This window comes from Perna viridis, chromosome 2 (genome assembly GCF_037379345.1).
Source record: "Perna viridis isolate PV_CMFRI_1.1 ecotype Kerala chromosome 2, ASM3737934v1, whole genome shotgun sequence".
Classification (NCBI taxonomy): Eukaryota; Metazoa; Mollusca; class Bivalvia; order Mytilida; family Mytilidae; genus Perna; species Perna viridis.
The window spans coordinates 50,816,556-50,841,268 of record NC_142446.1 but is presented as its reverse complement, the minus strand read 5'-3'; the positions used below and the strand labels follow the sequence as shown (position 1 = coordinate 50,841,268).

Genomic DNA, 24,713 nt, shown 5'->3' with positions numbered 1-24,713 from the left:
ATCATTATGCTCCTTCTTATAGCAGGATATCATAACTCACATTCAAAAGGTAAAACATTCGAAAAAAATTTTGAATATTAAAAGAAAACCGAAAACGGAACAAGGCAATATCCCGGAAATGTTAATTGTTGCAATACTGTGTATGTAGATCGGCAAACATCAGGAGTAGGTAAGTCAGGCTTGCAGTAGTAATAATCAAAATAAACATAACATAAATAAATTACTGTTTTCCCATTAGTTCTTTAGCTTGGCCTTTACTCACAGGCTACTCCCACATCTTGCCTTCTTGGCCTGGCTTTACTCACAGGCTACTCCTACATCATAGTACATGGCTACAACGTAAGACTAAGAGGTTGGAATTCCGTTCCTCCACACCCAACTGGCCCAAGTCAGAAAATAGCTTGCCAGACAACCTCTAGCATTGCTGGAGTACTCACAGGCAAGTTACACTGCGCCAGGGGTCACACTGTTTCTGCAGTAGATTTCGGATAAGTTCATGAAAAACATGCCTCTTGAGAATGGATTTTTATAATTTTGTCTAAAGTAGTACATCTAATCTTTCCTTGCATGTAACTTATTTTTTCTGTTTTTTAGTCCAAGATTGCTCTGACTACTTTAACTGACTCAGTATTTGCTTGGCAAAAGGTTAGGTTAATTTACATGTACATTTGTATTACTTAATGAAAGACTGTAATAAAGAGAACAACAGTCTGAGCGGAAATCAAAGATCATTTTTTCAGAGATAAAGACTAGACAAGGAAAACAGAACACACAACAAAGAACAAAAAATAACAACAATAACACAAAAAAAAGAAGTAAATGAGCAACCAGGACTCCACAAAAACTGGTGTTCCCATTATTAGCATTTTATTGTACTTTTAAAAAAATTCTCTAAAATTATTTTAATAGAAAATCTTGCTATTGCAATGTGTAGGGATTTACTAAAATAATTTTTCAATGGATTTTTTAATCAGAATTTTATCTTCATTCGACTTGACAGCATTTTTCCAAACATAACCATAGCAAAATTTGAAAATGGTGAAAATTCACAGGAAATTTTTTAGTTTGTCCCTAATTTTCCTGTCTTCAGAAAAACTGATAAATTTGTGGTTCTTTACACAAATCTTGCCCCTTAGTTCAAGCACAACAAAAACTGAAAATATGCATTTTTCTAGCAATACCACGATAGAGTGGGAACAGTGTATAATGCATTGATTTTGACCGCTTAAATAGAGTGGTTGCTTTACAATCAATCAAAAAAGAGACAAGGCAATGCTATTTTTGTTTGCTAGAAGTGTCCATTGTCGTATGACAGGGCTAGTGGAACAAGGATAAAGGTTAAAGGCAGTTGTTTCTTGATAGTAATTCAGAGCAGTTAATAACTTATAGAAATGTGAAATGTGTTTGATGGAACCCCTTCGTGACTAGTGTTGGGGAGCCAGTTACTACTGGATACATGCATTTGGATTTCGACGTATTTGAGTTGTCCCATTGTTCACACTTGAATATATTTTTGCCAATACAAAATCTGTACATAGTAGAGACTAACTTGAATGGACTGACATTATACAGTTAAAATAAAAAATGACACCTTCTCATATTACAATGTTACTAATATCAAATTTGTTTTTTTTTTCTGCTTTATTAGAACAAGAACAAGCTTTCAAAGAAATTAACCAAAGAGAATGAAGTCATCAGAAGCAGATTTATTTCTAGAAAATATGGGGACAGAACAGACTGCATCAACCGCCAACATAACTGAAGATGAGGAAGATGAACTATGCAAGGTATATCCTACCAACACTTATTCAGGAGAAGCACAACAAGTTGACAAAAACAAATTTACATTTAGTTGTGATAAGCAATCAATTTCAGATATGTGTTTAGCAGTTGCACAAGCTAATTTGGTCCATCAAACTCAACAAGATATTATGAGGATGTTCTCATTAGATTTTTGTGAACAGTCAGAAAATAAAGAAGTGGAGCAGAAATGTGAAGATGCAAAAGAATTAGTTTCGATAAAGGAACCTTACACACCTGTAACAGGTATTTTATTTTAAAGGCGTAGGGTTGTTAAAGCCGTTTCAAGCCCAAAGTCTTTGTACGAATCATGCAAAATCTGAAAAAAAGTGATACACCCCAAAATAGGCTACATATTTTTATTTTTGCAATCAAGTTGTTTTATTGGTCTATATTATGAAATGTGTAATTATTCATTCAAGTCTGCCTGCTCTTAGGAGATAATCAACATTGAAAATCCAATAGAAAACAAGAGTTATCTCCCTTAATTTTGAATTATACAGTGCATCCTATACAATTTTTATCTCCTGTGAGCACAGGTTATATGAAAAACCAAATGTTAATTTTTGTTTACTAAAGCATTTTAAACAAAATATCAAAAATAAAAATATGTAGGCTTTCCAACCATGTATCACATTTTGCATGATTCTTAGCTGGAGTGCTACTTAAGTATTTCATGGTAGCTTGTTTAAATGGTACAAAGCACAATTTGTATTTTGTTGAAGCCATATTAACTCCAAAATGTGCCAAAAAATTATCAGTAGGTGAATTAATTTTAGGTCATACATTGATTATTCCAACTACATTGTACATATGCCTCGATTTGCATTGTAATTGCAATTCCAAATTTTACTCATTTAAGGGTACTGTCACAAGAAACTTATGGTACAAATACAGTCATGGCAAAATTCGTCGGACATGGCCGGTACTTTTGGCCACCGGTCCGGTAAAATTTGTGTGATTTCTTTTTGCTGTTTTTAATGTTGTTACTTTAAAAAAAATTTCTCCTCAGAAACTACTGGACAGAGTTCAATGAAAATTTATATTGTTGTTTCTTAGGTATGAACATTAGGAATTTTTATCCAAAAAAAAATTGGCCACTTTTACAAAAATAGAATATTGCTTATGAAACAAGGTGAGCGATTCACGCTCTGTTGAGCCTCTAGTTAAGAAATGGAAATAAACAAATTATTAGATCAAATCTGTGCTGACAAGTTTCTTGTCACTCTCTAAGCTTGTTTAATTGTTCATATTTATATTTAAATATTTTTTGACATAAAAGAAATTACTTTATTTGCAGGTCAATATACCTGTGAAATTTGTGAAAGATCCTTTACAACAACTGGTTATTTGAAGAAACATAAAATAGTTCATGAAAATGAGAATTCTTTGACGTGCCATTATGTAGGATGTGGGAGAAAGTTTTCAGCACCTAGTCATCTCAAGTACCATCTATTAACACATCAGTAAGCATCAAATAACACATCTTAATTGAAAAGTAGCCTTCATGTACAAATAACTTTCTTTTGATCTAGTATTCATGTACATACTACACAGTGGTGGATGCAGTGGGTCCTGGGGTTGCATCCTCACACTGTTTGTACAAAATTTTGGCAAAAAGAGCAAATATTAGCCTGGAACCTCTAATTTAGCTCACCTGGCCAAAGGCCATGTCAGCTTTTACCATCACTTGGCGTCTGTCGTCGTTATCATCTATTGTCTTTAACTCTTCTCCTCTGACACTACTTGACCAATTGGAACCAAACTTGGTATGAATGTTCCTTGGGGTATTTTGCATAGAACTGGTGTGGGGATTTTGATGTGTTGAAAAACATGGCCGCCATTACTAAAAATAGAAAATAGAGTTCAGACAGAAGATTTTTCTCATATATTTCCAAAATTGTTAGGCTGAGCCAAATTCTGTATGGATAAAAGTGTTTAGAATGATGAGATCTATCTGTGGACAAATTTTCATGTAAATTTATAAAGCCATTTTGGAGTTACTGACCAATTTGAACAAAAACTTGGTATGATTGTTTCTGAGGATTATCTGCATAGCCTGATATGGGGATTTTTGCCTGTTGAGAAAAATGGCTGGTGTTACTAAAAATAAAACATACAGGTCAGACAGAAGTTTTCTGCATTTATCTCCAGACTGTAAGGTTAAGCCAAATTTTGACAGGGTAAAAGTGTTCTAGTGAATTCTATCCATAGTGCAATTTTCATTTTAATCTGTCAAGCCATAATGGATTAATTGCCCTTTTTAGCTTACCTGGCCATAGGCTATGTGAGCTATTGCCTTCACTTGGCATCCGTCGTTGTCATCATCGTGAACAATTTCTTCAAACATCTTCTTCTCTGAAACTACTGAATAGATTTGCTTGAAACTTATAATGATTGTTCCTTAGAGTATCCTGCACAAAATGACCATTTGGATTTTTGATCAGTTTAAAAACATTGCCGCAGATACTAAAAATAGAACATAGGGTCAGACAGCAGATTTTTGCATATATCTCCAAAACCGTTCGGTTTGGCCAATATCTTTCAATTGCTGAAATATCCTTATTATAAGGTCTACGAAAGTTTCCAGGGATCAAAGTTGTCAGACGACTCCATGTAAAGGTTATTGCCCTTGAGAAGTGAAAAATTACTATTTTTTTACTGTTTTCAGCCTATATTTGAAAATTATGGTAGATAGAATGAAACTTTCATTTGCTGAAATGATTCTTACTATAAGGCCTACAAAAGTCTCCAGGAATCAAAGTTGTCAGACGACTCCATATGCAGGGTTTTAGCTAGTATTTTGAGGGCATTAGTCACTTTTGCGTAGACAAACGACATACTATGGGCAGCAGAATTTTGTAAATAGTCAATAGTATCATAAACTAAAGACATAAACACTCTTAATATATTCATTTTAAGTTTACAGATACATGCATAACAATAAATACAATAAATGTTACAACAAAATAACTGTTATTTTCTATAAGAAAACGTGTGTTACTTAATAAAATAAAATAGTTACTATTAGAAAAATAGTAAAATTGACATTTTTTTTACATCATGGCAAAGGTTTGATGCATTCAGTATAAAAAAGCTACTATTTGACAAAAGCTACTATTATGGTATGACCTGACACTCAAATAAAGAGAAAATCCTCATGTCCTTTGCCAAACACCACACCTCAAAAGCCCTCTTCAACCTACAACTCAAATCCAAAGGATGGAGACAGATCTTTAGAAGAAAATTGATTGATGAAACCTTGAGCCTGTTCCCAAGATAGGTCTTGATCAGATAGTACCTACAAAATCCCCTCTCAGTCACCAGAAGATAACACAGAAACTAGACAGATAGAAAGAAGGTTGGCCACATTGGCATAGTAAACTGTGGAAGCTATAAGTATTTGCCCTTGAAAGGCAAAAAATTATGTTTTTTGCAGTTTTCAGTCAATATCTTAAAAACCTTTAATAGGTAGAATGAAACTTTGGATTGATGAAATGATCCTCATGATAAGTCCTACCAATGTCTTCATGGAGTCAAAATTGTCAGACAACTTCTTGTTAGAGTTATTGCCCTTGAAAGGCAAAAATTTAACCAGGTGAGCAATTCAGGCTCCTGGGAGCCTCTTGTTTGATGTTTTTTCCCTATTTTAATTTTATTTCTTTAAAAAATCTTCTCCTCTGAAACTACAAGACCAGTTAGCACCGAACTTGGTATAAATATTCCTTTATTTGCAGGTTTTCTGCACAGATTTGTAATAGGGATTTTTGATCATTTGAAAGACATAGCTGCTGTTACTAAAAACAGAACAAAGGGGTCAGTCAGAAGTTTTTCTCATATATCTCTAAAACCGTTAGATTTAGCCAAATTCATTTGATTGCTAAAATAATGCTTTTTATTAGGCCTACAAAAGTCTGCATTGGATCAAAGTTGTCGGAAGACTTCTTGTTTGAGTTATTGCCCTTGAAAAGTGAAAAAAGCCAATATTTTGAAAACTGTGATACATGTAGATAGAAAGAAACTTTCAATTGATTAAGTGATACTTTGGATAATCCTACTAAAGTCTTCTTGAGTCAAAATTGTCTGACAACTCCTTGTTAGAGTTATTGCCCTTGAAAGGCAAAATTTAACCAGGTGAGTGATTTGGGCTCCTAGGAGCCTCTTATTCATAAAAATAGCTTATATCACATCATCCCATGGCCATGATGACTTTTAAGAAGTAGATAAAATGACCAAATCATAGAGAAAGTTGCTTCCACCAGTCCACACCATACTTTTCATTAGTCAGTAAAAAGATCATTTATTAATACATTACAGAAATTCCAGACAGTATAAATGTAATACTGATAGTTGTAGTAAGTCATTTTTCACACCACAACAGTTAGCAGTTCACACCAGGACCCACACAGGTGAAAGACCTTTTAAATGTGACCAGTGTCATAAGGCTTTCTCTACAGCAGGCAATCTAAAAAATCACATCAGAACTCATACAGGTTAGGTTTTTATATTTAAAGAGTTCATAGATATTATATCTGTGATTATTAGTGTGATACTACTATGCAAAGGAGAAGGTTCAGTTATCGCCAATTTTGGCCTCAAAATTTGAAATTGTTCAAAATAAAGATTTTTATCATTTTTGAACACATAAGTGTTTATACCAGCTAGTTCGATAAGAATTGGGCCAAAACAAAAAAGCATTTCATAATTGTATCACCAACAAAATTGCCTAAATGATGAAAAATCCATAAAACTCAATTTTTCATTATATTTTTTACGGTTTTTGTGAAGAACAAATGTGGCCGCATGCATGTTCATTCTTGATCTTTATTTATATTGTGTAGTATTGTAAGATACAAGATATAGGTCAATATTTTGGATAAACACGGATGCGGCTACTCATGTTTTAGTCAAAATATGTGCAAAAAATGCAACAAAATTGAAGATTTCACTAATATGTGTTAATTTTGACTGCTATTAGGTCAAAAACATTCATGATGTTGCCAAAATCGGCTGACGTATTTACTACAACCATTATCCTTTCAAAAAAACTAATTAATATAGACCAAACAAAACAAAAGAACGTTGAATACTGGGGCCAAAATAGGACCTTAACAAACATACTCCTTTAGGCAAGGGTTCAATTGAAAAAAGTTCATATTAGCAATATTATATTGATATTTTGTAACAGATGTACATACGAAATTGAACTTTTGATTTGACAGCCATTACGGACCAAATATTCTTTGTGATATCATTCTGACATGTGAAAAGCAATAGGTTACGAATCATATCATTGATCTTTTGTCATTTTAACTAGTATTTCATTTTTCATGATTGATATGTATGCAAATCATGTGTGCAAGTCTTATTAGAATGTACCATGTTAACATACATCACATTTGTGTAGTGTAATTGCAGGATTTTGATTGATATTGGAATTATTTACATTGTCTTTATTTTTGTTTTATGAATTTAATACAAAATATCTGAGATTGCACCCTAACTGTTTATGAATTAGATTTAGAAACCAATAGGGGGACCCCAACATTTTGAAACTTTGTGAATTGTTTGTGTTCTGACCCACTTGATTTGGTTTAAAGTCTTTTGTAAATTTCAGATAAATGGTTTCATGTAAATTACTGGTATTGAACAAAACAGGATAAAGTTGAAAAAGAGATCATTTTTTTCACAATGTTTCACTTTGTTTTTATTTCAAATACTAGTTAAAATAAAAAGATAATTATATTTCAAGTTTTCACACACAGTTTATAATGATGCTAAGGCTAGCATGTCACATGGTTAATTGCAAATTATATTTTGATACTATTGGTAAAGGAAAACAATTTTGCTACTTTTTACATTACTTTTCAGTGTCATTCTAGCTTAACTAACATTGACATGTTTCTTGTAGGTGATAAACCTTATGAATGTACTCAGTGTAGCCTAAAGTTTGCTGAACATTCAAGTTTGAAGAAACACTTCCTGGTTCATACAGGTAAAGTTAAGCCACTAGTAAGCATGACTACAGATTAAGAATATCAATAAATTTTTTGATTCTATTCTATCCCTTTTTTATACCATCCTCTGTAAAACTGCTCTCCAAATGCACTTGACTTGACTAGGGCATATTAGCAGTCAACAGGGAAAGTCACCAGAATTCTTCATCTCCTTAAATTTTACTATGACATGCAGGACTTTTAAGAACATGGACAAATGGATCAATGTAAAAATAAAACCTCTGTTTAAGAATTGAATGCTTCACCATGATTCATCTGCGGTAAAAAGCATTGACCATAGCGCATTTTCAATGAAGCCCCCCTTTGTCAAAAATGTGTGACCATTAATGACTTTTTACACATGGATGATACAATTAAGATTTACATGGTAAATGTAACTGCTTTATAATAGTACTTGCTTTACTTGTCACTATCTTATTTTAGGAGAAAAACCACACAAGTGTCCTATATGTAAGAGATGTTTTACACAAGTTGGAAGCATGAGAGTTCATATGAGGAAACATGACACAGAAGGAAAGGTGAAAGAAAAAGCTTCAGATTTTGTTGAGGACATCATTCCTGGTGTTAAAAAGTTTTCCAAATCAGAAAACTCAGGTAAATTATATAATAAACTTGATTTTTTTAAGTGTGGACAGTTTTCAGGGTCAATATTTTTTTGAAACCTAATTATATTATAAGTTTTTACTCATGTATTGCATAATATGAGTAATTTATCATATCAAATGCAACAGAGTTGGTAAAGGAATGATGATTTTAAATGGTTTTTCAGTCCTTCTGTCAATATGTTTTTGTGTCTACGGTATAACATTGCCTGCCTGTCCATCTGCCGTTACTATGTTTTTATTTTACTAAATTGCACCTTCACATTTATTTTGATTTCCTTCAAACTTTGATGAAGTGTTGATAACCATAAGGCATAAAGTTTGGATGGGGCAGATTTTCACAGAAATCCATTAAGGAGGGACTTCGATAAAATCATTGACTATGGTTATGGCTTGGATGAGGCCTTCATTTTTGTCTGGTTTCCTTCCAATTTGGATGTATAAAAGGTTGTGTGTAATTGATTTTCTTATAAATCAGTTGAGGGGTTCATTTTATTGGTGAGTGGGACTCAGGTAAAAATAAGATTTTCACAGAAATCCATTGAAGGGGAGCTCCTCCATGGGACTGCCTTTCTAATTTGATGGTGCTCTCTCTGAGAGTCTTTGGTTGTTAGAAATTTATTTGTTTTAAGTAATTTATTAATAAAAACATTACATATCCCTATACTAAATTATATTTTGCAATTTCCTTCAGATTTAGAGCCAAAGAAACAGAAGCTGTTGCTCATGACCCCTACTCAGTCTACATTGTTATTTATTATACCACAAGTCCAGCTGGTAGAAACTAATAGTACAGCAGTCTGTGAAGAACTGAATGATACGTTAAAAGAACCTGATATTGTTAATGGGGATGATTTTCTGTATGCAGGTCATGAGGAAATTGTCTGTGATACCCCCTTTTATGAAGCTTTAGATGGAGATTAAAACTGCATTATATTACATTTTTTATTCTATTTAATTTGATGTAGAGCAAATGTGTGTAAAGAGTTAAATATTAAAGAGACATTATTGAAAATATTTGTCTAAGCAAAACCTGCTAATGTACGGATACAACAAAAAAATAACTGTATACCTGTATTCATTTAACAAATTACCTCATTGCAGGATAAAATAGCATATGTACAAAATTTGTAGTGTAAGGGGAAGCTAAAAGTAATGAGTATTGTTGTGTCTACATGCCCTGCATTATTGATAACAAGTGCCAAAAAAAAAAGGTTATTAGTGTAAGTTTTTAAGTGAATGTCTGTTTAAAACAGAAATTGAAGAATGAATCAAAGCTATAATGTGTAAGTCCAATCAATTTATATTGAAATAGCTGGATTTTGTGATATATTTGTATTTCTATTATGTCAAAACAACTTTGGACAAAATACATATTTTTGAAGTACTGTTCCATATAAAATTATGTGGCACATAAAGGGAATTGGTTCACAACTGTTGTGGGCTTTTGTGTTTATTTTTAACATTTTTTTACTGAATTTTGAAGTTTTATGACTTTGGCACTTTTCCTCTTGATATATTTTACAGATGAGAAGGAAAATAACTTAAGTCAGATCAATAATTTGTGCATACCCTTATCAGAAAGTTTTTGTTGTACATGGAAAGTCTTTGAAAAACATTTATTGTTGGGCATTTTTTCTTAGTTTGACTTGTTATACTTGATTCTATCCTCTTCAGACTTAAATCTGCAAGAAATGACAAGTTTAATGTTATTGACACTGCAGTAGCTAATTGATTATGTCTGTGTTCAGTCATCCACTAAAAAGGAAAAAAATTGCCTTTATGTCTTTTTATTGGTAGGCTAATATCTTCACAAAATACGAAATATGCAAATGTACTCTTTTGCCACTCAGGTTCTTTCTCTTTCATATTATTGATTTGGAGTTTGGTTAACAGTCCCAGGTTTAGAACTATTATAATCTGATCTGACAGTTTGGAATGAGGGTTCTTGGCTGGACTTTCTCATTAAAAATGTAGGGTTTTCTGGCTTTTAAAAATAATAGCTGGTACTGCTTCATATTTACATTTATAGTTTTCCTTGTGTGAACCAGTAACAGTTGAATTAGGTGTTTTTAAATTTTATCCACCAATTTCCCGGTTTTGTAATCATGGATTTGGGGTATATTGAATTGTTTGATTTTTTTTTTGTTTTTTGGAAACATAATTCAGTACATGTGAACATTTTTGTTGTCCAGATTTTTGTGCATGTGCTTGCATACCTAAAAATTAAAATTGTTATCCCCTGCCGAGAAGCAATAGGCATTATAATGGTATCCATTCACATGAGGGTGCATCTTCTATGAAGTCATTCCTTCAATATTTTAGGACTTATTTTATAAAGTGTAGATTTGCTTACCGAACCCTGTTTTGATTCTGCAATTTTTTTAGGAGTTATGAACTTACTCTACATTATTTTTTTTATGATTTCTTTATAAACCTTGTAGACACAACTCCTTTTAATCTAGTGGTTGGGTTGGATTCTTCCAATTTTTGGTGAGACATATTGAAATGACGTTTAACCTATTTTGTAAGAGATATGGGATTTTGAGTTTTTTTTTTTTCAAGATATCTCAACAGTAGACCATGTGGATGAAACCTGCTAGGAGATAAGCGTCTATGTCAAGTAGAATGTATTATATAAATTGTATATGTGCATACAATGCAACAGTTTTGATGAAACAATTTCACAGGAGTATTGGGGCCTTCTTAAACACTTCGAAGTTCATCAATAGCAAGAGACATATCATTATATGTAGTAGTCTTGTTATATGATATTAATATAAAAATATTTTTTCCAACATCTTTGTAACTTCTTAATCATTGTTTTCTTACTTCTTCTAAAAGATTGTCCATGGAGAAACTATGCAGATCCTATGACAGGGGTACAGATTAAACTTTATCCCACCATTTTTTTTTGTTCCAATGTAGTGCTAAACTCATTTTGATGCCAGAAAGAACAAGTATTTTTCTGTATAAAAAATAGATGATTCAGAATTTTCAAAGTTCCTAAACAAATAAACCAAACTATGAACAGATCAAAAGAGTTACTTCCCTTTAATTTAAAGTTGCTAATGCTTTTTTTTGGCATGTGCCACACATTGCCTGGGTCTTCCATTGACATTTTCTTAAAATATGCAGGTGTGAGTGAGTAATCAAGGGAACCAATGTTATAGCAGTAAAAGCCATTTATTATATATATCTCTTTATTTATATACCTAATTTTAGTCAGTAACATATACCTGAACAAGAAGTATCACAGTGACTTACACTACCTTTACCTAGCATCCTTATTTCATATCATAATACATTGTACAGTAAAAATAAGCTTTTTGTTGTAAGCTATAAGACTAAGTGTTGTGATATTCTGAACATGTACATCAATACTTTTCCTCTATCATATGAATTAGCAATCTGTCTATCAAAAGAAGACAATAATCTTTCTGACCGAAAAATATGTTGCTGAAAATCTTATAATAGTATAAAATAAGACAAAAATTTATAATGAACCAAATGACAGAAACTTATTATCTCTTTATTATCAAATTTTTAATAAAGTATCTACTATAAAACATTTTGCAAAATGTTATCTTTATTTGGACTGGCAATACAGAGAGTAATTCACCCAAAATGTATGGCTTACCACAGAAATCTTGATTGATTCATATGTTTTAAGGATTCCAAGTTATGTGTACAAGACATGTACACTGTACCACCTAAGTTGTATATTACTACATGTAGTACATATAATAATCCATAACAATAACTGTACTTAAACTACAAATATCTAAACAAGATACAATTACAATCTATAGCAAAACTCTGCTTTAGGTTTAAAAAGAAATATAATATGCATTAATGTAGACACGAGATCATTATCTACCTTAAAAACCAGAGTAACTAACTAAATGCTCATCAAGTTTTAGATAATAAATCTCTCAAACCATTCAGTATTCATCTTCAAAACCAGAGTTACAATCTAAATGCTCATCAATTGTTAAATGATAAATCTCTCAAACCATTCAGTATTCATCTTCAAAACCAGAGTTACAATCTAAATGCTTATCAATTGTTAAATGATAAATCTCTCAAACCGTTCATTATTCATCTTCAAAACCACAATAACATAATAAATAAAATGTATATAACTATGGAGATAAAATTTCGGAAACAATTTAATTTTAGAAGTTAAGTAGTAGCCTTTGTAAAAATCATGCAAATTCTGTACATGTGATACACCCCAAAAAAGGCTACACATTTTTATTTTTGCTGTTAAGTTGCTTTATTATTCTGTATGATGAAATGTGTTGTTATTCATTCCAATATGTATGATGAAATATATCATTATGCATTCCAATCTGTCTGCTCTTAGGAGATAATCCACACTGAAATCCAACAGTTTCTATTGTATTTTAGTTTCATTTACAGAGTTATCTCCCTTGATTTTGAATTATATGTATACAGTACATTCTGTATACTTTATATCTCATAAGAACAAAGGATATATGAAAAGCCACATTTTAAGTTCTGTTTATTATGACACTTTAAACAAAATATCAAAAATAAAAATGTGTAGGCTTTCCAACCATGAATCACATTTTGCACGACTTTTATCTGGAGTGCTACTTAATACTTGTACAAACAACAACAAAGAAAGAAAACATTGACACATCATCATTCTGGTACAAGGAGATTTGAAGTATAATAAGTTTAAAGATAAAGAGTGGGTATCAATTGTCAGGTTTGATATTTTTTTGAATGACAGGCTTCCATTTCCACAACCACATTTAAATTTTTTTATGAAGACTTTTTATATTCAAAGAGCACATTTCTTTTTGGAAACAAATTTAAAAACATGATATCATAAACCATAATTCCATAATTATAAGCTGAGTATTGCAATAATCTAAAAGAAATCTTTGATTCTTTTTTCATTTTCAATATGAAAATGGTTTGTTGGTCAATTTTGAAATAGCTACGTACTTTCTGTGCAAAGATTTAAAAAAAAAAATTAATCATACACATTATTTTCTTAATTACAGTGTTCAAATCTTTAATTTCAAAATCGTCGATCACATTTATTCATTCATACACAAATCTAAAACTAAATTATGTTTCCTCCATATCACAGGAATGCTTATGAGTGAAAATAAAAGTACACATATACATATATATAACTAAAAGAAATCACTATTTGATCAATTCTCTATCAAGCCTATCTACTTATATATTCATTTTTAACTTTCTGAAGGTCTTCTACAGCTTCTTTAAAAGTACCCAAAACAATACAACTTGAAAGCAAATTAACTCATGATTTCTCAAAATACCAAAATATTATTTTCATATAAAAACAATTTGCAATACTTGTCCAAAACATGTGATTTTAATATTAATTGAAGTCTGCCTTTAATTGTAGCAAAAAATTGTATGTTCATTTTGCCACACTATTCTTGGTACATTATATACTAACTATGCTAAAACTAGGTCGAACATCCATTTACAAAATTTAATTTGTCATGAAAATATTAAAGCTGGTTAACAGATCTTTGCTTCTCTCCATACAATTTATCATAGCAGCCTACAAACCAGAACCTTAATAATCCAGTCATGAAAATGATATATCTTGATAGTCCTATGATTCAAATTCTACTTCCTTTGTTTTAATGTATGTATCATCAAAATCATCATCATAACTATCATATTCATCCCGGACACTTGCAGTTCGAGAACTTTTTGTCTGTAAAGCATCTTCATCAAGTCCATGGCTTCGAAGTTTTGCCGAAAATTTCTTTTCAGCAGTTTTTTGGGCATTTACCTGAGAAAAAAAAATGCATGTTAATATCATTTTTTATCTTAACTTTAATATTGATATTGTTATATCAAATATATTATTCTGTTTTAATGGCTGTTTAAAAAGCATATTTTTAAATAGAAACAAAGACAAAGAAATTAAATGTCATACCAAATAATCTGGTTTGGTCTAACAGAACCAACCAATCAGAAAGCTTCGTACAAATCAAATTAAATTATTTTTTATTTGTGCTTTAATGGTTTTAATATTTCATATTTTCATCTATGTTATCTGTATGTCAAAACTCATCACTTTTTTTCATAGAGAGAAAAATCAATGTTTTAAAGGCAACGGTTTGATGATAATTAAAAAAAAACAAGAGTATAATTTCTGAGCCAAAACAAAACCCGTTAAATTTGCTTTTCCACTATATATATATATGCAAGTTCTTTATTTTCAAAAAGTTTTGAATGTTAGTGTTTCAATGACATACAAAGAAAATCTAAATGATCTTTCTTCATTTGGAGCCTATTGAATGTATGAGGAAAAAAATTAGTATCCCATCCCTTTTGGCTTTCAATGCCATTTGAGTATGGTGTTTAATTGTTAAGATAAGGAAATATTGCTATGTAACCAAAAATGATTACTTTTGACCTACTTCAGAGAGATAAAACAAAAGGAAAATGACCTCTCTTACCTGGGACTCTTGTTCAAACAACAATGGTCTATGATCAATTCTTTCTTTCATTTCTTGTAAATCTTTTTCATATTGTTCCATTCTTTCTCGCTCAGCTTCTCTGTAAACATTATATAAAAAAAGAAAATAATTTGATTGTGCTAAAGCAATAGCTAGTGAATGTATCAATATATACCTATCACATTCGGTGTTAAAAGTCAAATTGCGTTATAACAAATATTCTAAAAACAATATAATAAAAAATGACAGAGTAATAGTACTCTGTACAGTGTACAGCATATCAAAATTTGCAATATATATGATTGGTATTTTTTTATGTCTTAGGACTTATATAGTCTTAACTTAAAATTTACCGAAATCTTCTTTTTGAATCAAAATATATAATTATACTTGATAGTATTAATCATGGTAAATCGATCATAATTAGGCCAAAATTAAAATTAAGTTTGTTTCCCCTTTTGCCGACTGGGTCTGAAAAAATCAGAAATTAATCAGAAGTCCCTTCCGGCAGTCACTAAAACGCTTCATCTAAGGTGTTTATCCTTGTGTTCCAGTGATAAATATGGAGGTTGATTAAATGCCAAAGTATGGCAACTGGAAGTGTAAGATACCTCACGCTGTGCATTCTGCCAGCTATGAGAGGCAAGCCGAGAGGAATAAATCTTATCGAATGATATGTTTCTATTGGTACTATAAGAACATCACATTTTCAAAAGCACAAAACCCTGCCTGACTGATCTGTCTCAAAATCATGACCCGGACAAAGGGGAAACAAAGATTCTTTTAATAGTGGCCTTAGAATGTTCAAAAGATAACCATATAAAATTATACACTGAATAGTTCAGTGATCTTATCAATATAAAATTATAAAATATAGAAAAAGGTGTTTATGTATATTAAATAGGGCCTTGTCACATATCTTAAATAGAGCCTTGTCACATACCTTATCTCTTTTTATACATAACAAGATTTTTTTTTAAACTGTTTCACTAATTTAGTCACTAAAGATCAAACAATTTGCTAGAAGTATGTTCATGTAGTTGCAATAGTTTCATACTCTGTATAAAACAAACTGATTTGTTTGTTTGTTTGTTTGTTGGGGTTGAACGTCCAAGCAGCAATATTTCAGCTATATTCAGACAATGAACATGAAATGGATGATAGAATGAACATGAAACAAAAAAAAAAAAAAAGGATGGGTCACAAGGATAATAGGGTCGACAAATTTTGATTGCCACTGGAAAAAGGGGGGATGGGTAAGGTAGGGTAATTTAGCCTCCTGTGGCGGAGCGCAAAGGTTCCTACTCCTATCGAATACCACAGCAGGGTTCTTTAACATGCGAGGAACATGGCATCTTTCCCAACACGGTGCACCACTATGGTTTGCGGTCAGGTTTTCAGAATTATAGCCTGACAACCCCAGCATGTAACACGCCAGGGGTACCCCATTCCACCACCTGGGGCACACATCCCAGTTGCTCTGTGGGCAGAGCGCCTAGCCCCCGGCTAGGTTTCTGAGCACTATTTAGTCGCCTTATACGACAAGCTTAGCGCTGCTGCAGGCCTATTCTTTTAACACCCAGACCTGCACGGGGCTAAAACAAACTGAGCTGAAATATTGTCATAGTTTGTGTAACAGTGAGCAGTTTCCAGTACCATAAAGAACACATGTATGGCTCAGAATTAAATAAGATATCTTTCACAATCATCTTTTAAGACATTTTTGGGTTGTTTTTTTTTCTTGTTTTGTTCTTTGTTATTTTTTTTTTCAAGCAACCTAATAACTCTAGTTCTAATAATGAACTAATAATTCAATACAAGTTCTAAATTTCTTAATACCTGTATCTTCTTAACCTCTGTTCTGTTGTTTCTGACAAACCATCAGAAGATGTTCTTTCCTGGATCAGCCTTCTATACTTTGTTTCTTTATTGTGTTTTCTTCTTTCTTCATCCCGCTCTCTTCTTTCTCTCTCAATTTCTGATGATAGTTTCTTTCTACAAATAAGTTAGTCATTAATAAATATTATATATTCAGACCTGGAATTCCCCGTTTTCAAATCTGGAATCTACTGTTACATTTTTTTTTATTTTACTGTATATTCAGCTAATAAGCACCTTTTCTTCAAAGAATAGACTGTAACCTTGAACAAGGTGTAAGATAGGTTTTTATAACTACGTTAAAAATTAAAAGTAGTCTCCATGATCCAAGCTTTCATGTTAAAAACTTTTCACATACTTTTTGACCTAAAGCTTTTTAGAGTTGCACATCTTGTCAGTGTACAGTACATCATTCCAATAGTTTAAATACATCTTTAATAAATATTTTGAAACTACATGTTATTTTGTATTTTGTACTGACATCAGGAGTATACCATTTTCTTTACTTTTTGTTTTTTTCTGCCATTTCATTCTAGTTTTAAAGCCTGATTTAAGAAGAGGTTAAGTTTAAGGCATCCCTGAATGTGCTTTAGCTAACTTTAACTAGTGTCAAACTTACTTTGATTGACTAGTTCTGAGTGAAGCAGCATTGGTCATTTTTGCTGGAATTGAATCTAAGGATGTAGATAAATGCCCTGAAAAAATAATAAAATTTCTCAGTAAAAGTTGATATTATCAATGAGTACAATGGTGTATGTATATATACATATATCAAGGTTGTTCCCATCAATTTGTTTTTCATGCACTTTTACACACGACAAATAGAAAGCGACGTTGAACAAAATAAGTAAGTTCTACATTGCTACATGTACATAAACACACAAGTAGAAAATCTGAGGGTGAAAATTGGAGGGTGATTCTTAAGTGTCAGTCTTTGTAAGAATCAGGCAGTGGGTGAAACATTGTGTGGAAAACCCACAATTTTGAAAGTTTAATTAGACTATTTGCAACATCAGAATCAAGGAAAAAAGATAAGATTTTCCATATTATATTGGTCCATAGAATTATAATTTCATTGAAATGCATGCAAATGCACATTTCAAGGACAGATAACTCTGTCAAAAACCTAATTTTGCTTATATGCCATTGAAAAATTTCTGAGCAAATACAGTGATGCAGAGATCACATGATGGTTTTTCAAATAAAAAAGCATCCTTAAGTAAAATCATATTGTCTGATCGATGGGGTTTTGACATACTTCTGATTTTTCCAATTTTACCAGATTCTTACAAACAATTATACTTAAGTATTACATGTACATGTACAATCACGAAGCCCTCCCTAGGGCTCCATGAAGTTTTAATAACTTACATTATACACCTTTTTCAACAAACATAAGGCCAAAAAATAAATATTTGTGTTTTCTATTTTACTTTTGAAAAAATAGGGATACAATTACAGGTAAGGATTCTTTTATATTACTTCTTTTAACATGGGGTCTATGGAAGGAACTTTCTGATGTTGACAGAGCTTTTTGAAAAATTACAACAACAAAATTTAGGGTAAAGTATTTTCAGCTGAAAAAAATATGTTGAGTAGGATAAAAGAAAACACACATCTTCATTAATTTGGCCTAAGAATACAAATATATTTTGTAAAGAAATCTGATTTAATAGTTACCTAAACTTTTTCTTGGCGTAGTTCTTGGATTTTGAAAAGGCCAACGATTTTCCTTCAATGTTCTTTCATCGTTATCAATGTCATATAAAATTTTCTCTCGACTTGATCTTAAATTTTCTGTATGAAGGTGAAATGGTTTTACAACTGTGCCATCTCTCTCATTTTTGCGTCTTGCTAATTCTTGTTGAAATTGCAAGTAAAGGTCATCATAATCAGGAACTTCATGATTAACTTTGGTCTTAGAGTAGTGTTTCTTTTTCTTTTTAATAGCTTTTTCTTTGGCTTTCAACTCCTTGGCTTTTTCCAGTGCAGCCATATTAGGTGGTAGGGCTGCACTCTTAAGTAGGTTTTCAGATCTCATCTTCATTCTAATTTTGCGATATTCTTCTTCTTCCAAAATCTTATCATATACAGAATTGTCATACAGATAGTCTGGCACTGGTTTAGCCTTAAACATATGCTTTGATTTATGTTCTCGAGACTGAGGAGCAGAATTTATTCTCTTGTGTCTTTCCTTGCTTCCCTCTCTGTAATGAAATTTGAATGGCTTTTCCTGAGACTGGAGTAGATCTTTAGAATTCTGTTGAACGTACCTACGTTTTGCTTCTTGCTGCTCCATAATTTCATCATAGAGAGGTAAATAAACATGTGCAGGTACAGGTGTGGCTTTGAATTTTTTAGAACATTCTATTTCTTCTTCGGCTTCTTTTTGTCTCCTTTTTTCTTCAAGTTCTAGTTGAGCTTGTGATACTGTTTTTTCTTTATTTTCATCTCTTATTGTCATTTTGAATGGTTTAGGAATGGTTATCCTATGTCTCCATTCCTTTTGTTTTTTCTCCCCCCTTGTGACAGTTGCAGAAGAAGGTCGTTCTCTTGACCTAGTTCTAGGGTAGTAATCTTCTATTGAAAATTCATCCCACATATCTTCAATTTGAGACATAGCACCAGAAATTTCAGGATTTTCTTCATCTTCAAAACTAGCGTCTTTGACGACAACCTCCTCATATCCTCTGGAAGCACTTTTTTCTCTCCTTTCAGATATAGATCTCCAAACCTCTTCCTCCAAACTCTTGGATAATGACCCCCTCCTATGCACTGGAGCTGAGCTAGGTCGACAAATTGGCATGTCAGCAGGTGATAGTGAAATTCTTTGTGTTTTGGAGGAAGGTAATGGTGGCTTTGATTCAACAGACCTGCGACTTTCAACTAAATAATCCTGACCAGAAAGATCAACTGACCTCCCAATGACGGTGTCTGAATGTCCATTCAATGTGGATGTTATTGCAACTGGTCTGCGATTTGCATTTGGCGATGAGCCAACATCATCCCCAATTTGTTGCTGGCTAATTTTGTCTTTATACATTTTTTCACATAGAAGCAATGTTTTCTTATGTTCATTTTTCAGCTGAGTTAGTTTATCATAAAACTCTTCATCCGTGCAATTTCGTAAGTCTTTTGCTATAGCCTGAAGGGCGGGTTTTGAAGAAACAAGATCAGGCCCACCGTCGTCGAAAATGTTTTCCTCTTCATCACCATACCCATTGTGTTGTAGATCTATATCGTCATACATATATCGCATAGAAGGCTTTGGTCTTTCGTGCATCGTAGAAGATAATCCAGTTTGGGGATCTAACGGCGGTTTTATGCACGAGTTCGCCAATACCGACAAACTGTGACTTGTTGCCATTGTTGCCATGTTGGAACCCGAAACTATGCACAACTACCCCGCAGTAATGTTGAGCTAAAAAAACATTTGCAGATGAATATTCATGTTTGACAACAAAAAATCTTAGTACTTTTTTTCACATATTTTCACAAGACTTTTACACCATGTTATCCTCAGAAGACTGAAATTATATTTCGAGATATTTTTTTTAATTCTGAATTCACTGTCATTATGGTCCAGTGCCACTTCGTCCCAAAACGGCTATCAAACTCGTATTATCAGCTGCTAAAATAGTGAATCGTGTATAGGAGGAAGAATCGTCGTTCTGAACGCCTGTCATCCATTTTCCTTTCCCCTTGGCTAGTAAGCAACCCAATAAGCCATGAACAAGAACAAATACAAATGCTTCCTAATTGATTTCCATCGATCTGTAAAACACACAAATAAATAAATGCCATGTGTATGACAGGTTTTTTTTTCAAAACAATAACTTAATTTACCTATTGTGAAATTTTAAAAAAGAAAAAAAAACTGTTGAAAACAATATTTTGAAAATAAATCTATTTCAATTTCAAATATTTTATAGAATAAACAAATGGCTTGGATAACAGGCTATGCTATGTACTTCCTCTACCAACATTACATAATTGAACATAATGTACTATTTTATATACAAGAATATCAAACTATTGACACAATTTGGAGAAAAAAAAACATGTGGGACAACAAGTGTGGAGACAGAATAGAACATGAAATCATCAAAGTTCAAGTTATCTGTTATATATAAAAGGATGTTGTGCCACTATTATCATAGACCTGTAATTCAAGTTCGAATAGGTCTCTTCTATCGTACAAGTAGTAGTAAGAAATAGAGAATATGTGATTATTAAATATATGCCGTCATTTTTCTGATTATTTAATTTAAGATTTGTTATAATATTAAAAACGAAATATGTTAGGAAGAAAAAACATTATAAGATAAGACAATGTAAAAATAGATAGATAAAAATTAATCTATCGAGTTCTTAATGCTATCGAGTAAAAACCCCAACTAGACCGACATCCGAACGAAACTTGAAAACTATGCAAAATGACGAATTAGTGCCTGGATTCCCCTTTTTATAGACAGCCCCTTTCAAAATTTCTGGATCTAACTAAGTACATGTCGCCGGTATTTTTGTCATTACCTTGTGGCTAAATAATATTTCCAATTCAGGATGCCATATTTTATTCTTCAAAAATACAATTAAACAAAACGTTCATAAATAAACTGCAAAATTAAGATACGCAAATGATGTATGATGAATGAATGAACGATAAATATGCATGAAAAATACAAATAATAAATATGATAAACTTATACAAACACAAACAAGATATTTATTTTATATTTTATGTGACATACAGTTAATAATAACAATTTATATCTACATGTATATTATCATCAGTTGAATGAGTAATCAAGGGAACCAAGGTTATAGCGGTAATCAAAAGAATGTAATCCAGAGACAAAGACCACACATGGAAAACAGACATACACAACAAAGTAACTAAAGTAATACAAACAAAGTAACAAAAGCAAATGCGCAAATGAATATAAACTTCTTTGATTTAGGTTACCATTATGAGTTTCTGCATGATCAGAACCCCGAAACACACACAAAAGCTTTCACTGGGGATTGAAGAAAAATCTAAAAAAAAAAAAATACAGAAAAAACATCAGTCACGACAAGAAGACTTGGTGTATATTTGATACAGTATAAAGTCATTGGGCGAGAGTTTATATAGTAAACCACACATTTTATGTTTATGTTTCATATTTTATCGCGGATACATTTATTATTGCATGTATTTTCATTTTTTATATAGTCAAAAAGCGAAGTGGTTTATGTTTTATAACTATGCGAATGTACAGAACTAGAAGAAGGTATATAGAACTAGCAAGGGGGAAACTTTTTTCTTGTGATGTGGACGTGGCTAAAGTCATTACACCTCAGTTTTACTCCGAATATGTACATGTATGTTTTTTTAAGCTGCTTTGGGTCTCTTTGATTCCGCTTAAAGTTTATTTATTTATTTTTTTATTATTATTTTATTTTATTTTATGACTGCGAATTATTTAACTTATGTCTTAATTATAAAAAGTGATAAAGTGATATCTACATGAGACATTACGCGTACCATTTTGATTTTTTTAATTGTGCGATCTATATGTATATATTGTTTTGAAACTAGAATAATTAACTACGTACAACTTGTATTTCTTTTATTACAAAAAACATACTAATTATTGCATTGATTTTTTCATAATTTCACATCGAATGAATCATTTAAATTGTTCTTCTTGAAAGCCGAAAATATTAGCGATAATCATAAATACATTTTAATCAAGTATTCTGGTAAATAGTCAATATACAAGGAACACTAGTTTGTTGTTGTGACACTGTTCATGCAGACTTCTTGGTCTTCTGGAGATATCTGTTGGTTGATCTGGCCAACAATGCTTTCTTGGGAGCTAGCCATTTTAGGTTCTCGGGTACAGTATCTAAGATGTCTGTCACCACGTCTATGACTGGTTTGCAGTTTTCTGATGCTAGTTGCTTTGCCTGCAAAATACCAAAGAAGTTGTCGGTACAGTGGTCGCATTTTAAAATTTATGAACTAATTTTTTGTCACCGATCTTCAATTTAGTGAAAATTAATACAAATTCATACTGTGAAATGTATAATATAATTCTTTTTTTTTATAATAAAGATGTAATTGTAACATTATGCTACATTATACTAACCTTTGAAAACAACTCTTTCTGCATTGACATTTTGACATCTGCTGGGTGAGTGTGATGGGGTACCCCCTTAAGAAACTGGTCTCCCTTTTGTATAACGGTTGCATAGCATCTGTTGGTCTGGTTTCGAACAATACACTGCCACTTTGTTGGTGATTCGTTCATTCTTTTAATGCCATACGAATAACCACTACTGGAAACCAAAAGTTGACCTCCACGTGAACTGCCGGTCTTCAGTACTTTGTAGGTTGTTGGTGTGTCGGGACAGTCCACATCTGGTAGGTCAGCAAAGTCGGATAGATCAACTTCTCTGACAACGGATCTGAAGAAATGTACACATGTCAAATTAAACATCAGTAAATAGAAATGCAGTCCTGATTACTTTCTGCATTTGATCAACTTGTTTCAGGGATTTGATAACCTTATTTATGTTTTTTTTATCATCATCCTAATAAAATGATACAAACATATTTAATTACTAATTGATAAAATTTATCAATTTATATTGCGTCTTAATTTTGTATATTGTTCAGTAACATATGACAAAAAAACTTTTCTGAAATTCATCACTTTTCCAACGCATGAATCGGTTAGGTCTTGCTTTTTATACTTTGACCAGAATGGAAACGCAAATAACCTGATCGTTATAGAAGTAAACTGCAAATACCAGTTTATATAGGTACTACTCTATACATAGTAGTACATAATAGTGTTTATGGTGCTTACTGATTTGTAAGTTCTTTTTCTTCCTCGTAGTCTCTGTCAGTGACAGAAAATGCTGTGTCTAGATCATGGAATAACTCAGGACACTGGACATCCATGATCTTTTCCAGGTAGGTGAAGTCGTTGAAACTTTCTGTATCTAGACTCTTCTGGTCTTTACACTTGAGACAAGTAAAGCTGATGACTGCCCTGCCCCGTGTTGCCCTTATGTACTGCTTGCGAGTGATATCTGTATTACAGATCCTGTGTTGCCATCTTTCACAAATGTCACAAGTGATTGCATGCTGTAGTGGTCGGACTGTTTGGTTGCAAGCGATACAGAGATCTGTCATGATGAACTCATTTAGGATGACTGGTTACCCACATTAAAGCTTCAGCTATTTATGACAATTTAGCGCTCTTTGTTTGCGCCGCTTAAACGATTACTCAAAATAGTAAGTAATGTGGAAAGGCTTTGATGACTTCTGTGTTCCTATTGATTGTAGCGACAACACTCCAAGCTCGCTTTGAATTTGTTTAAACAAGTTTTTAATTCCAGTTTAAATTTTTCTTGCGGTTCTCTTTTTATTTCAATCAAATCAAATGATTAAGCTTAATTGCACGTACGTACTGGTCTGTGATCGTCTATACTAAATATGTTTTCATAAAATACCTGTAATTAAAACTTTTTACAGTTTAATTGAAAATTTTCAGATATAATTAGGACAGATTAACTCTCTTTTTTTTCCAAATTTCATGGTTTTATCACCATAAAAACTTCATAGATTTAAATTAAACATATTTCTAGTTGAGCTATATGAAGCTAAGCTTTTACGTCAAAAAAGTTAATTTTTATATTCGTAGTGCACGTATCAAAATCCAATTAATTATTTGCAGTTTACATAAAAAGTAAATACAGATAGAGCTCTATTATTCTATTATTAACTAAATAATATGTATAAATGCTACAACATATAGCATACGGTATTAAACTAACTAACTTATAGTATTAGTTCTGACATTATGAAAAATCACTTTTAAATATAATATGTAAAATCCTTAAAAAATATCTAATCCCCCTAAAATTGATATCAATTG

The 24,713-nt window shown here is 32.0% G+C and overlaps 3 protein-coding genes across 5 annotated transcripts; 1 reads left to right on the top strand and 2 right to left on the bottom strand.

The window, feature by feature from the left end:
• Positions 1 to 69: 69 nt before the first annotated feature.
• On the top strand, positions 70 to 11,217 carry LOC148625654 (uncharacterized). Of its 3 annotated transcripts, XM_088569314.1 has the most exons (8): positions 75 to 169; positions 595 to 645; positions 1,649 to 2,046; positions 3,101 to 3,266; positions 6,118 to 6,293; positions 7,712 to 7,795; positions 8,241 to 8,411; positions 9,114 to 11,217. In XM_088569314.1, the coding sequence occupies exons 3-8, from the start codon at positions 1,686 to 1,688 to the stop codon at positions 9,341 to 9,343; spliced, it is 1,188 nt and encodes a 395-aa protein (XP_088425440.1). In that variant the 5' UTR covers positions 75 to 169; positions 595 to 645; positions 1,649 to 1,685; the 3' UTR covers positions 9,344 to 11,217. The 3 variants fall into 3 exon arrangements, with proteins under 3 accessions (XP_088425439.1, XP_088425440.1, XP_088425442.1); XM_088569313.1 differs by lacking the exon at positions 595 to 645 and having other exon boundaries at positions 70 to 169; XM_088569316.1 differs by lacking the exons at positions 75 to 169; positions 595 to 645 and adding an exon at positions 299 to 439.
• A 387-nt stretch (positions 11,218 to 11,604) lies between these two features.
• Positions 11,605 to 20,201, bottom strand: LOC148625653 (protein FAM161A-like). The gene is made up of 5 exons (XM_088569312.1): positions 18,463 to 20,201; positions 17,402 to 17,477; positions 16,744 to 16,899; positions 14,905 to 15,004; positions 11,605 to 14,231 (listed from the first exon to the last, which is right to left on the bottom strand). Exons 1-5 carry the CDS (start codon positions 20,156 to 20,158, stop codon positions 14,049 to 14,051), a joined length of 2,211 nt encoding a protein of 736 aa, XP_088425438.1. The 5' UTR covers positions 20,159 to 20,201; the 3' UTR covers positions 11,605 to 14,048.
• A 2,209-nt stretch (positions 20,202 to 22,410) lies between these two features.
• On the bottom strand, positions 22,411 to 23,968 carry LOC148625652 (uncharacterized). The gene is made up of 3 exons (XM_088571064.1): positions 23,640 to 23,968; positions 22,917 to 23,235; positions 22,411 to 22,734 (listed from the first exon to the last, which is right to left on the bottom strand). Exons 1-3 carry the CDS (start codon positions 23,966 to 23,968, stop codon positions 22,576 to 22,578), a joined length of 807 nt encoding a protein of 268 aa, XP_088427190.1. The 3' UTR covers positions 22,411 to 22,575.
• Between the last annotated feature and the right edge of the window lie 745 nt (positions 23,969 to 24,713).

Bases quoted from the DNA above. Each gene is read 5' to 3' on its own strand.
- LOC148625652 (XM_088571064.1), bottom strand. From the start codon at position 23,968: ATGACAGATCTCTGTATCGCTTGCAACCAAACAGTCCGACCACTACAG. The intron at 23,236-23,639 runs GTAAGCACCATA...ACATTTCTTCAG, and splicing joins GAAAAAGAACTTACAAATCA to ATCCGTTGTCAGAGAAGTTG. The intron at 22,735-22,916 runs GTTAGTATAATG...GGTATTTTGCAG, and splicing joins AGAAAGAGTTGTTTTCAAAG to GCAAAGCAACTAGCATCAGA.
- LOC148625654 (XM_088569313.1), top strand. From the start codon at position 1,686: ATGAAGTCATCAGAAGCAGATTTATTTCTAGAAAATATGGGGACAGAA. The intron at 2,047-3,100 runs GTATTTTATTTT...CTTTATTTGCAG, and splicing joins ACCTTACACACCTGTAACAG to GTCAATATACCTGTGAAATT. The intron at 6,294-7,711 runs GTTAGGTTTTTA...TGTTTCTTGTAG, and splicing joins TCACATCAGAACTCATACAG to GTGATAAACCTTATGAATGT.
- LOC148625653 (XM_088569312.1), bottom strand. From the start codon at position 20,158: ATGGCAACAATGGCAACAAGTCACAGTTTGTCGGTATTGGCGAACTCG. The intron at 16,900-17,401 runs GTAAGTTTGACA...ACTTATTTGTAG, and splicing joins CTCAGAACTAGTCAATCAAA to AAAGAAACTATCATCAGAAA. The intron at 14,232-14,904 runs GTAAGAGAGGTC...TTTTTTTCTCAG, and splicing joins TGTTTGAACAAGAGTCCCAG to GTAAATGCCCAAAAAACTGC.